This window comes from Rhamphochromis sp. 'chilingali' (genome assembly GCF_963969265.1).
Source record: "Rhamphochromis sp. 'chilingali' genome assembly, chromosome: 2".
Taxonomy (NCBI): Eukaryota; Metazoa; Chordata; class Actinopteri; order Cichliformes; family Cichlidae; genus Rhamphochromis; species Rhamphochromis sp. 'chilingali'.
Window position 1 is genome coordinate 2,559,458 of NC_137930.1, and position 12,446 is coordinate 2,571,903.

At 47.5% G+C, this 12,446-nt stretch overlaps 1 protein-coding gene across 2 annotated transcripts; it reads right to left on the minus strand.

The window, feature by feature from the left end:
* Positions 1-846: 846 nt before the first annotated feature.
* On the minus strand, positions 847-7,462 carry LOC308390207 (zinc finger protein 277-like). Of its 2 annotated transcripts, XM_080871956.1 has the most exons (10): positions 7,416-7,462; positions 6,682-6,895; positions 6,319-6,407; positions 6,123-6,205; positions 5,796-5,887; positions 4,034-4,144; positions 3,536-3,632; positions 2,386-2,428; positions 2,126-2,300; positions 847-1,931 (listed from the first exon to the last, which is right to left on the minus strand). In XM_080871956.1, the coding sequence occupies exons 1-10, from the start codon at positions 7,441-7,443 to the stop codon at positions 1,742-1,744; spliced, it is 1,122 nt and encodes a 373-aa protein (XP_080728082.1). In that variant the 5' UTR covers positions 7,444-7,462; the 3' UTR covers positions 847-1,741. The 2 variants fall into 2 exon arrangements, with proteins under 2 accessions (XP_080728082.1, XP_080728083.1); XM_080871957.1 differs by lacking the exons at positions 3,536-3,632; positions 4,034-4,144 and adding an exon at positions 5,475-5,571.
* Between the last annotated feature and the right edge of the window lie 4,984 nt (positions 7,463-12,446).

Genomic DNA, 12,446 nt, shown 5'->3' on the forward strand with positions numbered 1-12,446 from the left:
ACTACATAGAACTCAGTAAAGAACACATAGAACTCAGTAACGATGTCACACGACACATTCAAAAAAACACACGACTCTGTCGAGAAAACACACAACTCAGGCAAGAGATGGCAGAACTCAGACAAACTGTGGAAAATCTTCAGCGCCCAGCGGTACGGGAACAAGAGACAACAGAAAGAGAATCGCCTGGTTCGTGGGGTGTAAAACTACTTAAAGTAGGTTTAACTGTTGCCGGATGTGTCATTGCGTTTCCTGCAGCTTTCTGGGTCGCCTCTAAGATTTTCAGCTGAAGCGAATGTCCCGCTCTGTGGGGTCTGCCTCGAGGCCGGCGTCCATCTGGGTCGATCCTTAATAGTCGTTTTTGCTGAGTTCTCATTGCTTCGAATCACGTGTCCATACCACCTCAGGCGGGATTCGAGCATCTTTTGAACTCGAGCCACAGTCCACCGACCTGTCATAAATATGCTGTGCTCTCCTTTATGTTTGATTTAATTTTGCCCCTCACCCCCCAACCAGTCATGGCAGAAGACCGCCCCTCCCTGAGCCTGGTTCTGCCAGAGGTTTCTTCCTGTTAAAAGGGAGTTTTTCCTCTCCACCGTTGCCAGAGTGCTTGCTCATAGGGGATCATTTGATTGTTGGGGCTGAATTTTTGGATTTCATTTAATTGGCTTGAACTGAAAAATCTAAAAATTCATGTGAGGGCTTCACATAGTGGAGAGCACTACATTTGCTAACTGCTCTTTGTTTATTTGTAGATTTTGTAGTTCTTCCTACTACAAAAACTACAAATGAAAACAAGGCAGTTAGCAGCAAATGAAAATAAATAAAACACTTAAAAAAATCTGCTACTGCTCTGTGTGTTTACTTCAGTGAACACTTGTATGTTTTTGTGTTAGAAGATTATAGATTGTCCAAAATGTCCTACAGCCTGCCAGAGTACGAAATGAGGATAAAACAGGAAGTTTGACAGCAGTGAGTTCCTGCAGCGACCTCTCGTTTCTCTCCTCAGTGCTGCATGTTCGTGAACGTGAGCCTGGACGCGAAGGACGCGGTGAAAACTCTGAGCGCTGCAGTTCGGCTCCACCATACGGCAGGTGTCGCTCAGCAAAGCGATGCAGAAAAACAACAGAAACACCAAATAGGACAGATGTTTCAGGCACGAGACGTCCCTGGGCTTTCTGAGGGGACAACAACAACAATAATAATAACAATGTGCAGTAAAACATACACTCATTCTTTTCATTTATTAAGTTCCTGTGTTGTGTTGTTTGTGTTGTGCGTAGTGCCGACGCGGGACAGTTTGCAATTGTGTAGTGCTGTTGTTCTAAGTGTGACTGTGCAATGACAATAAAGAGTCTCTCGTCTCATCTTGACGATGAGCTCGTCCACCACAGCACTGAATCCAGCTCAGTTACAAGTTACAAAAGAAAATCATTTTTACTCGAGTACTAAAATTCATATTCAAGAAAACGCATGTTTCAGCTTCATTGCACGAGGCAGAGCAATTACGTTTCAGCGGACATCATGGCGTCCGCGTGTCCAGCTGTGGAGAGGACTCTTCTTTTGCCTTTCTTATCTTTACTAAGTAGAGACGTACAGGAAATAGTTGAGAGGGAAAGGGCCGGACTCAAACCCGTGCCGCTGCGTTCCAGCCATGTGGCATGTGGTCACCATGAGCTGAGCTCAGCCGACGTCAGAGACGCCTTTGAGTCAAACGTATGACACGTGTCCGTCTGTGGTCCTAGCTGCTGCCTCCTCGCTCCTTCAGCAGCTGCTTGAGGACACTGGACTGTTTCAGCGCTCTCAGGTTAGAGATGTCCTCCGCGATGACCGGGATCTCCTCGCCGCGATGCTCCTCGTCACCGTCGCCTTCCTCGCTGTCAGAGAGCGTGCACAGGAGAGCGTCGTTCTCGTACGTGGGGAAGTAATACCTGCGGAGCGAGACGACGTTTAGTGCTCAGGCTCAAATTAGTCCCAAAAAGGACGCCATTTTCCTCAGCTGATAAAAATACTCCAAATGAAGTGTAAACATCTGTGGCGTTGACCACGTTCATCAGCAGCTGTACGCCAGCTTTAAAGCCCGCGCTCTCATTGGTTAATTCTGCAGGCGCTTCCTTAAACCTACTGCGGCTGGTCCCAGGCGGACATCTCTGGCAGTTTCATCACGTGACCTTCAGCCGCGATGTGACGCAGGGCGTCCGCCCGGCAGTCGAACATCCGCGTGCAGCCGTAGCAGCGGCTCTGATGGATCTGCCGCCGGATGAAGTTCACCAGTTTGACCTGCTGGTAGAACTTGAGGTCTGAGGGAGGACAGAACATTAGAAACACTCAGAAGGAAGAAATAGAAGCAAACTGCGCTCGAATTACCACGGCGATTTCACCCACTGAGCTCGGTCTTAAGGAGGTGGAGGTCGAAGCCGTGAGCCTCCTGCAAACACAAAACAGAAAGATGTCAGGGTCACGCACGCGACGCCCGTTACAGACTTCATAAATAACAAAACCAGAAAGCAGAGAGAAACTTTTCTGCCTCTCAGGTAAACTCGTCACTCGTGAGCACAAACTTAGAGTCACGTTTGGGAAACTGGTTCTGACTTTAAACCAGAACGTTTAATCAACGACAAAATCGGACTGCAGTCGACGTCCAATCCTAGATTTATTTATTGTTCACGAGTGTTAAGTCTAATTGTTGAATGTTGTCATCGTGTTTCTTAAATTTGTACGGTCTGAGTTCAACCTATAGGATCAAGACGTTCCTTTGTCTCTGACCTCTCCAGCCACTCTGTGCTGGGGGAGCTTTTATTGCAGATGCATCCTGACAGATCTGTTGTGAGCTTCCTGCTTTTATGACACACACACACACACACACACACACACACACACACACACACACACACACACACACACACACACACACACACACACACACACACACACACACACACACACGTCTTAGAACCATTGGGGGGTTTTACAGTGGGAGGTGCTTGTGTTGTATTGTGTATTGTAACTGCCATGTCAATAAATAGCTACGGGGGAAGCTGCTCTTTGAAGGACTTCGGGCCTGAGACAGGACAGGGGCGTGGGCTCCAAGAGCTGGTTCTTGACCAAAGACTTCCCTCGTTAGCGAGTGAAAAACCGGTTGAAGATGTTCTGTTATGTCTTGTTTCCTTCATGATGAATAAGTCTCTAAACTAGCGGGGCCTGTGGAAACACAGACCCAACAACGAGGAAACATTTTTATTTGCTCGTTAAAGGTTTGACAATCATGTATTTATTTGGAAACTTTTCAAAATAAAAGGCGCTTCATTTTAAAAGCTCTTCAGCTTCGGTCCGTCTGTGTGTGAGGGCACTTTCTGAGTAAAATCCATGTTTTGTGCGAACGATGGATTCATATGTTTGCAGAGACCTCAGGAAGCAGATCGTTTCCTGTTAGTGTGCACTGTCTCCGTTCTCCCAGAAGCCTTTGCAGAATCGTTTCAGGGATGAAAAGCAGAAAACGATATTTTCCTTCTCTGAAACTTCTACGTTCCCGTACCTTCATATGCGCATAGATCTGCTCCAACGTCTCCGATTGGTGATCACAGAACAGACACACTGCAGAGACCGGATGAGCCTGCCAGTCCGACCAATCACTGCGGACGATACAGAGATGACACGAGCAGACATTTACACAGGATCAGAGGAGGACTAGGAAGTGGACTTGATTGAAACTTTTGCATCCAGGCTGACACAGTAAATAAGAATATTATCAGGAGGGACAATCCAAGGTTCAGTATCTGGGATCGAGCCGGGGATCAAACCTCCAACCTTTCGCTGCACCTCCTGATCCACAGCTACCCCGAGCTCACAGCACCTGGTTCAGCACCTGGTTAGCGCTGGAGATCAATTTTTCCTCATGTGATCCTTCAGCGTGGTTTTATCTCGAAACGTTTTCTCGCAGTACAGACACTGCAGACTGAAGCGAGGGGAGCAAAATGAAAAGGCGCGCGAAACAAAACTTAACGCTGTGAATAAAAAGCAACGATTAGCGTACCTGTCCAGTTTGTCCTGCAGCGTGTCGAGGAACTCGCTGCAGTAGACGATGTTGTCCGGCAGTCCGATGCTGAAGGAATGCTCTCTGGCCATGTGGTTCAGCAGAGACGACCTGGAAACAGCACGTGGAGCCATTTTTAATAAACAAAAGAAAACATCAGCTGACATCATCACTGTTAGCACTGCGCTGCAGTCCTTTGGGCTTCGTCCAGAAGTTCCCATTTGGACAAGACTTCAAGATCCACGCAGCGTGCCCATAGTGGCAGACAGAGGGAAGCAGCCTCTCTCGCCATGGGCCGCTGCATGTCCAAATGTGAGGAGACCCGGAGCGGACGCGGGTTATGTCTCTCGGCGTCCTCCCGCAAGGAGCTGGAGGTGGTGGCTGTGCAGAGGGAGGCCGAGCATCTGCGAACCAACACAGTGACTGAAAATGGATGGATGGAAGCTTAACTGGAGGTAAGACACAGATCCACACAAGAACTGTGGTAAACACCAGTGAGTCACACCTTCATGCCATTCATGAACCAGCGCACACCTGCACAGGTCTCAGACCTGACCCTTAGCAGGAGAGGAAGAAGGGTGAGGAGCTGCACTGGTCTCAGATCAGCTTCTTGGTTCAGGCTCAGACATGTCACTGAATGATGTTTATGGAATTATGGGTCAAAGCAGCTTTTTGGGGGTTGGATCATAAGAGATGACTACAGGAAGCAAAGAAGCTTTTAGTCACATGATTTCAGGAAGCTCTACCTTCTGTCTGCTTTAATCTAACACACGTGAGGTTTCCAGGACTGATGGGAATCCTGCGGCGCGTTACCTGTTTCCCGTGAACTCTTCGCTGCAGAACATGCAGAGACGATGGAAGCTGGGGATGGGGTTTTACGTGGGAGGTGCTTGTGTTGTATTGTGTATTGTAACTGCCATGTCAATAAATAGCTACGGGGGAAGCTGCTCTTTGAAGGACTTCGGGCCTGAGACAGGACAGGGGCGTGGGCTCCAAGAGCTGGTTCTTGACCAAAGACTTCCCTCGTTAGCGAGTGAAAAACCGGTTGAAGATGTTCTGTTATGTCTTGTTTCCTTCATGATGAATAAGTCTCTAAACTAGCGGGGCCTGTGGAAACACAGACCCAACAACGAGGAAACATTTTTATTTGCTCGTTAAAGGTTTGACAATCATGTATTTATTTGGAAACTTTTCAAAATAAAAGGCGCTTCATTTTAAAAGCTCTTCAGCTTCGGTCCGTCTGTGTGTGAGGGCACTTTCTGAGTAAAATCCATGTTTTGTGCGAACGATGGATTCATATGTTTGCAGAGACCTCAGGAAGCAGATCGTTTCCTGTTAGTGTGCACTGTCTCCGTTCTCCCAGAAGCCTTTGCAGAATCGTTTCAGGGATGAAAAGCAGAAAACGATATTTTCCTTCTCTGAAACTTCTACGTTCCCGTACCTTCATATGCGCGTAGATCTGCTCCAACGTCTCCGATTGGTGATCACAGAACAGACACACTGCAGAGACCGGATGAGCCTGCCAGTCCGACCAATCACTGCGGACGATACAGAGATGACACGAGCAGACATTTACACAGGATCAGAGGAGGACTAGGAAGTGGACTTGATTGAAACTTTTGCATCCAGGCTGACATAAGAGATGACTACAGGAAGCAAAGAAGCTTTTAGTCACATGATTTCAGGAAGCTCTACCTTCTGTCTGCTTTCATCTAACACACGTGAGGTTTCCAGGACTGATGGGAATCCTGCGGCGCGTTACCTGTTTCCCGTGAACTCTTCGCTGCAGAACATGCAGAGACGATGGAAGCTGCTGTCGTCTCGCTCCTTCTGCTGCTGCTCCAGGACCTCCTCCTGTGGGAGCACAGAAGAAGAGCTCAGAGGAATTCTTCAGAAAACTACCTCAGAGTGCTCAGATATTTAAAGTGCAGAGGTTACAACGACACAAAGCGTGTCAAATCACTCAAATCTGCAATTTTTCTGATTTTTCCTGATTTTCAGACTTTGCCTCAAAATAAAGTTTAAAAGAAACGAAACTTCCAGCAGCACAAGATTCACTCAGGATGCTCCGAGTGTCACGTCTCCTCACCAGTCGTTTCTGCTGCAGCTTCTCTCGGAGGACTCTGTCTTCTGGAAGGACGTCACACAGCAGGAAGTAGTCCTCCTGCTTCTCTGTCAGGTCAGCGAGGAAGAAGAGTTTTTAATGAGTCATTAATCAGAGCTGGAGGAAGTGTACGTGGTTCACTTTGAAAGGTCAGGTCCTCTGTGGGTTTGAGTGAACTCACCGACTGGGCCCGTGGAGTTGGTTTTGATGACGCTGCAGAAATCTGTGAGCGGCTGCTCGAGGAATCTGCCCTTCCAGTACAGCAAGTACCTGATGGAGGAAACTCGTCAGTAAAAACCGACTCACAGCCAGGTTTACCGGCGCACAGAAACACTTCGTCACGGTTCATAAAAGCAGCACACTAGCAGGCGTGGACATGCTGGACTTGTTGTATATATTTATACTTGTAAGGTAAGGGTTTCCCCCCATCACCCCAAATAATTACAGGAAGTCTTTGGTGAAATGATCGAGTTCCAAATGCTAAAAACATCCAAACGTGTTCCCGAGAGTTAAACGAGTGAGCCGGAGCATGTGTGGCTCGTACTTTGGGACGTCTGCGATGAGTTTGACGTCGGCGATGACAAGCTTGTGCTCCATCAGCAGGTGTCTGAGGAGGACGTCTTTCCGCGGCGGTGGGACGGACTCAGAGCAGAACAGGCAGACCAGCGGCTCGGAGCCGGGACATTGAACACCGGGAGGGCTGGAGATGTCAGCCGGCTGATCGGGGAAACACAGCGGCTCCAGAATGCTGTCCTTACCTGAGAAAGCAGAAGAGAGACTACACCTTATATACCACACACACTCTACTCCAGACCAGGTGAGTCAAAACCAAGCGGAAGCGAGAATGTACAGCCTGGCATGAAGAAGCATTTCCCTCTGATCTACAAAAATCTGTCTGTATACAATTATTTTCATCACCCGTGGGGACAAAACTATGATCTAAAAGTAAAAAAATAAATTAATTAATGAATTAAACAACTCAATAATCGAACTCAGACTTTACACGCTGTTAAATCCTGAATAAACTTCACAGCTGTCAGACTGAGTACTGACTGAATATAGAGATTGCTGTATAATCACAGTTAGCAGCCCAGCTATTTCCTAGCCTGCTAGCTTAGCCGGGCGGGTTCCCGCCTGCTTTTCTGATTTTTTTTAGCCTTTTTTCTGCTGATTGTGGATTCCCACAGACTCGGAGAGTCACCGACACCCAAACCTTTGCACGCAGACCACCAGATATCAGCATTAAAGCCGCGGACACGTTTAAAAGGTCACACTTACCGTCTTTACTCGGCTCGCTGGCGGCCATGTCTGGTGTCACGTGGTGCAAATAACACAAATCGAACCAATTGGAGGCCGTAAAATGCCAACGAAGCGCCTTCGCGGACCCCCGGTAAAACACGAATTAGAAAAGGTGCATTCAAGTGGTTCAAGGAAATATAAAAACTCAAGTTTCGATAGCTGAAGGTTAATTAATGTGAATGAAGTTGACTAACATGTAACGTTGGACGTTGTTGCATATATATAGCAAAGAATATAAATCACATGAACACTCAGATCCTCAAGATATAGCTGAGCGTGTTCTCTGAACATGAAAGTTTAGTGTTCATAAATACCCATTTATTAACATTACATTAGCATATGTGTCCTCCCCTCTATTACAAATTTTTAAATGAAACGTTATTTGTGAATGTGTACCATGTGTACAGGTGTAAGGCTCCCTAAAATAAAAGTCTGAAAATAACATTTGAGTTTCTGTACAGGGGGGCACAAGAAGGCTGGATATGGTGCAAATTCTTAAATAAATGACCCAAGTTTTATACGTGAAGTCAGTTTTAAGGTGGAGTGGCTGCTGATGACACACAGCTTGGATTCGGGAATTCACTGGAATGGTGATAATCTCATATATGACACGTTATTATGACTCTGTAATCACCGAAAAGTGCTCACAGTCAGTCTTTGTGACTGCAGTTTGTTAGTCCAGCATAAAGAACAAAGTATTTCACAAACACTTTTAACCAGTATATAAAAAAATATTTTGAGTTTTAAAAGTTCATGTTCACTGGCGCACACACTACCAGACACTCCTTCTCCATGCTTCATGGTGGGAACCATGCATGTAGAGACCATCGTTCACCTTTGTGGAACCAAAGATCTCAGATTTGGACTCATCACACCAAAGCACAGATGGTCTAATGTCCATTCCCTGTGTTTCTTGGCCCAAACTAATCTCCTCTGCTTGCTATTTGACCATAAAGGCCTGATTCACACAGTCTCCTCTGAACAGCTGATGTAGAGTGTGTCTGTTACTGGAGCTCTATGTGGCATTTATCTGCGCTCTGATCTGAGTAGCTGTTAACTTGTGATTTCTGAGGCTGGTGGATGAATGTATCCTCAGCAGCAGAGGGGACTCTGGCTCTTGCTTTCCTGGGACGGTCCTCGTGTGAGCCAGTTTCTTTGTAGCGCTTTATGGTTTTTGTGAAGTTTTTGCAATTTCCTGGATTGACTGACCTTCAGTTCTTAAAGAAATGACAGACTGTTGTTTCCTTCGCTGATTGGTTCTTGCCATAATATGAATTCTAACAGTTGTCAAATAGAGCTGTCAGCTGTGTACTAGGCCTGCACAATAAATAAAAAATTTATTGTCATCGCAATATCAAGATGTGATCAAGATGGCGCCGAGTATGGCAGCCTCGTCGCGAGCTCCCCCAAGCAACAGCTTTTTTCTGTGTTTAATTTTACTTTTCCTTCATTTTTTCGCGAGTAGCACATGTCTCCTTGTGTACGACCGACAAACCTTACTGGACATAAAAGACGGTCTTTCTTATAACTTTCCGGAGTTCAAGTTTTGCAACACGGACCCTCCGTTCGCAGACCCCCCATTCATCTCACCTGAGACGCCTTTGTTCTCTGGCCCTGGAGGCCGCAAACGCCGACGCAGAGGGAGAAGATCTGGCGTTCTGGTTCGACTGAGACGGCGCACTTACAGACCACCGTTACCCAGTTTATTACTGGCTAATATGCAGTCTCTGGAGAACAAGCTGTGCGAGCTTCGGGCACGGATCTCATTCCAGCGAGAGATGCGGGACTGCTGCGTGATCTGCCTCACAGAAACCTGGCTATCGGACAAAGTACCGGACTCCGCAATACAACTACCGGGGTTCTCCGTGCACCGCGCGGACAGGTCACAGGATCTTACTGTGTGTTTCATGATCAACAACAGCTGGTGTGATTATGCGAACGTGCACCCGGTCAAATCCTTCTGCTCACCGGACCTGGAGTACCTGATGATTAAGTGCCGGCCATTCTGGCTACCGAGGGAATTTACAGCAGTGATTATTACGGCTGTTTACATTCCCCCACAAGCCGACACTGACCGTGCACTCAGGGAACTGTACAGTGTGATCAGCAGCGAGGAAACTGCACACCCAGAGGCAGCGTTTATCACAGCCGGAGACTTTAATAAGGGAAACCTGAAGAAAGTCTCACCAAAACTCCATCAACACATCCTTTTCAACACACGTGGAAACCGGCAACTCGACCACTGTTACACCTCTCTCCGGGATGCGTACAAAGCCCTCCCCCGCGCCCCATTCGGCCAATCAGATCACTGCTCCATCCTGCTCCTGCCCGCCTACAGGCAGAAGCTGAAACAGGAAGCTCCAACCCGGAGGGCGGTGCACTGTTGGACGGACCAATCGGAGTCTGCGCTGCGGGACTGTTTTGATCACGCGGACTGGGAAATGTTTCACGTGGCCGCCAGAGACATTGATGAATACACAGACTCAGTCTGTGGATTTATCAGGAAATGCGTGGAAGATGTCGTCCCACCCAGAACAGTCAAATCCTTCCCAAATCAAAAACCCTGGATTAACGGAGATGTTCGCGCGGCACTGGCGGCACGGAGCACCGCCTTTGCCTCCGCGAACACATCGGACTACAAACACGCACATTACCAACTCCGGAAGACGATCAAAGCAGCCAAACGTGAGTACAGGGACAGGGTGGAGCAACAGTTTGACAACCCGCGGAGTATGTGGCAGGGACTAAACACGATCACAGACTTTAGAGGGAAAACCAGCACACCGCAGACCACGGCCTCTCTGTGTGAGGATCTAAACGTATTCTACGCTAGATTCGACACAGCGAACACCATGAGACCGGACAGTGTGCGCACCGCGGATGACGTCAGTGCGCACACTGTGTCTGAGGAGGATGTGCGGAAGTGCTTCAGGAAGGTGAACGCACGCAAAGCTACTGGTCCGGACGGGATTCCCAGCCGCGTCCTCAGGTCATGCGCGGCTCAGCTGGCTGGAGTGTTCACGCACATCTTCAACCTTTCCCTCTCTCTGTCTGTAGTCCCAGCCTGCTTCAAAATGGCCACCATCGTCCCTGTACCCAAATCCTCCACCATCTCCTCATTGAACGACTGGCGACCTGTAGCCCTGACCCCCATCGTAAGCAAATGCTTCGAGAAGCTGGTCAGGGACTTCATCTGCTCTGCACTACCCGACTCACTGGACCCTCTACAGTTTGCATACCGCCACAACAGGTCCACTGATGATGGCATAGCCCTGACACTACACACTGCCCTGTCACACCTGGAGAAGAGAGACACGTATGTGAGGATGCTGTTTGTAGATTACAGCTCAGCATTCAATACCATCGTTCCCTCGAAGCTGGACAGGAAACTGCAGGATCTAGGACTGAGCAGCTCCCTCTGCAGCTGGATCCTTAGCTTCCTGTCTGACAGACGCCAGGTGGTCAGACTGGGCAGCATCACCTCATCCCCCATCACACTGAACACTGGTGCTCCACAGGGGTGTGTACTGAGCCCTCTCCTGTACTCACTCTACACCTACGACTGCACAGCCACTAACAACTCCAACATCATCGTGAAGTTTGCGGACGACACTACAGTGGTGGGTCTTATCACCAACGGTGATGAGACGGCTTACAGGGAGGAGGTCAGCGCCCTGACCCACTGGTGTCAAGACAACCATCTCACCCTCAACGTCGCAAAGACAAAGGAGTTGATAGTGGACTTCCGGAGGTGCAGAGAAGTACACACCCCCATCACCATCAACGGCGCTGCTGTGGAGAGAGTGAGCAGCTTCCGGTTCCTTGGTGTACATCTGGCTGAGGATCTTACGTGGTCAGTACACACAAACAAAACAGTGAAGAAGGCGCAGCAGCGCCTCTTCTTTCTCAGGAGACTGAAAAGATTCGGCATGAGCCCCCGCATCCTCAGGACCTTCTATCACTGTGCCATTGAGAGCATCCTCACTGGATGCATCACCACCTGGTATGGCAACAGCACCGCCTACAACTGCAAAGCTCTCCAGCGAGTAGTGCGGTGCTCTGAACGGATAATTGGAGGTGAGCTTCCCTCCCTCCAAGACATCTACAGGAAGCGGTGCCTGAGGAAAGCGGGGAGGATCATCAAGGACTCCAGTCACCCCAGCCATAAACTGTTCAGACTACTTCCATCAGGAAGGAGGTTCTGCAGCATCCGGTCCTGTACCAGCAGACTGAGAGACAGCTTCTTCCACCAGGCCATCAGACTGCTGAACACTTCATAGACACCTCAGCTTCACTACTGGAACTTTAACATTATGCACTCCACACTGTATATAAATGCCACTTGTTTTGCACATATTCAACTCTGTATATTTTATATATTTTATTATTATTATTATTATTATTATTATTATTATTATTTATTTATTTTTTAAAATTTTTTTTAACTATTTAATTTGTAAAAATGTGCATACACACACACACCACACACACACACACACGTAGGAAAATATTTAGTATACACATCCAGAAATGCATACACTATTATATATTGTACATATATTTATTAGTTTCAGGTTGGCCATTCTTGTATTTTGCTCGTTTGTGTTGTTGTGTTTGCACATCTCTGTTGCTTGTGGGGCTCGCACACAAGAATTTCACTCGCATGTGCTGTGCCAGTGTGCCTGCACATGTGATGTGACAATAAAAGTGATTTGATTTGATTTTGATTTTGTTAATAAATGGGTATTTATGAACACTAAACTTTCATGTTCAGAGAACACGCTCAGGTATATCTTGAGGATCTGAGTGTTCATGTGATTTATATTCTTTGCTATATATATGCAACAACGTCCAACGTTACATGTTAGTCAACTTCATTCACATTAATTAACCTTCAGCTATCGAAACTTAAGTTTTTATATTTCCTTGAACCACTTGAATGCACCTTTTCTAATTCGTGTTTTACCGGGAGTCCGCGAAGGCGCTTCGTTGGCATTTTACGGCCTCCGA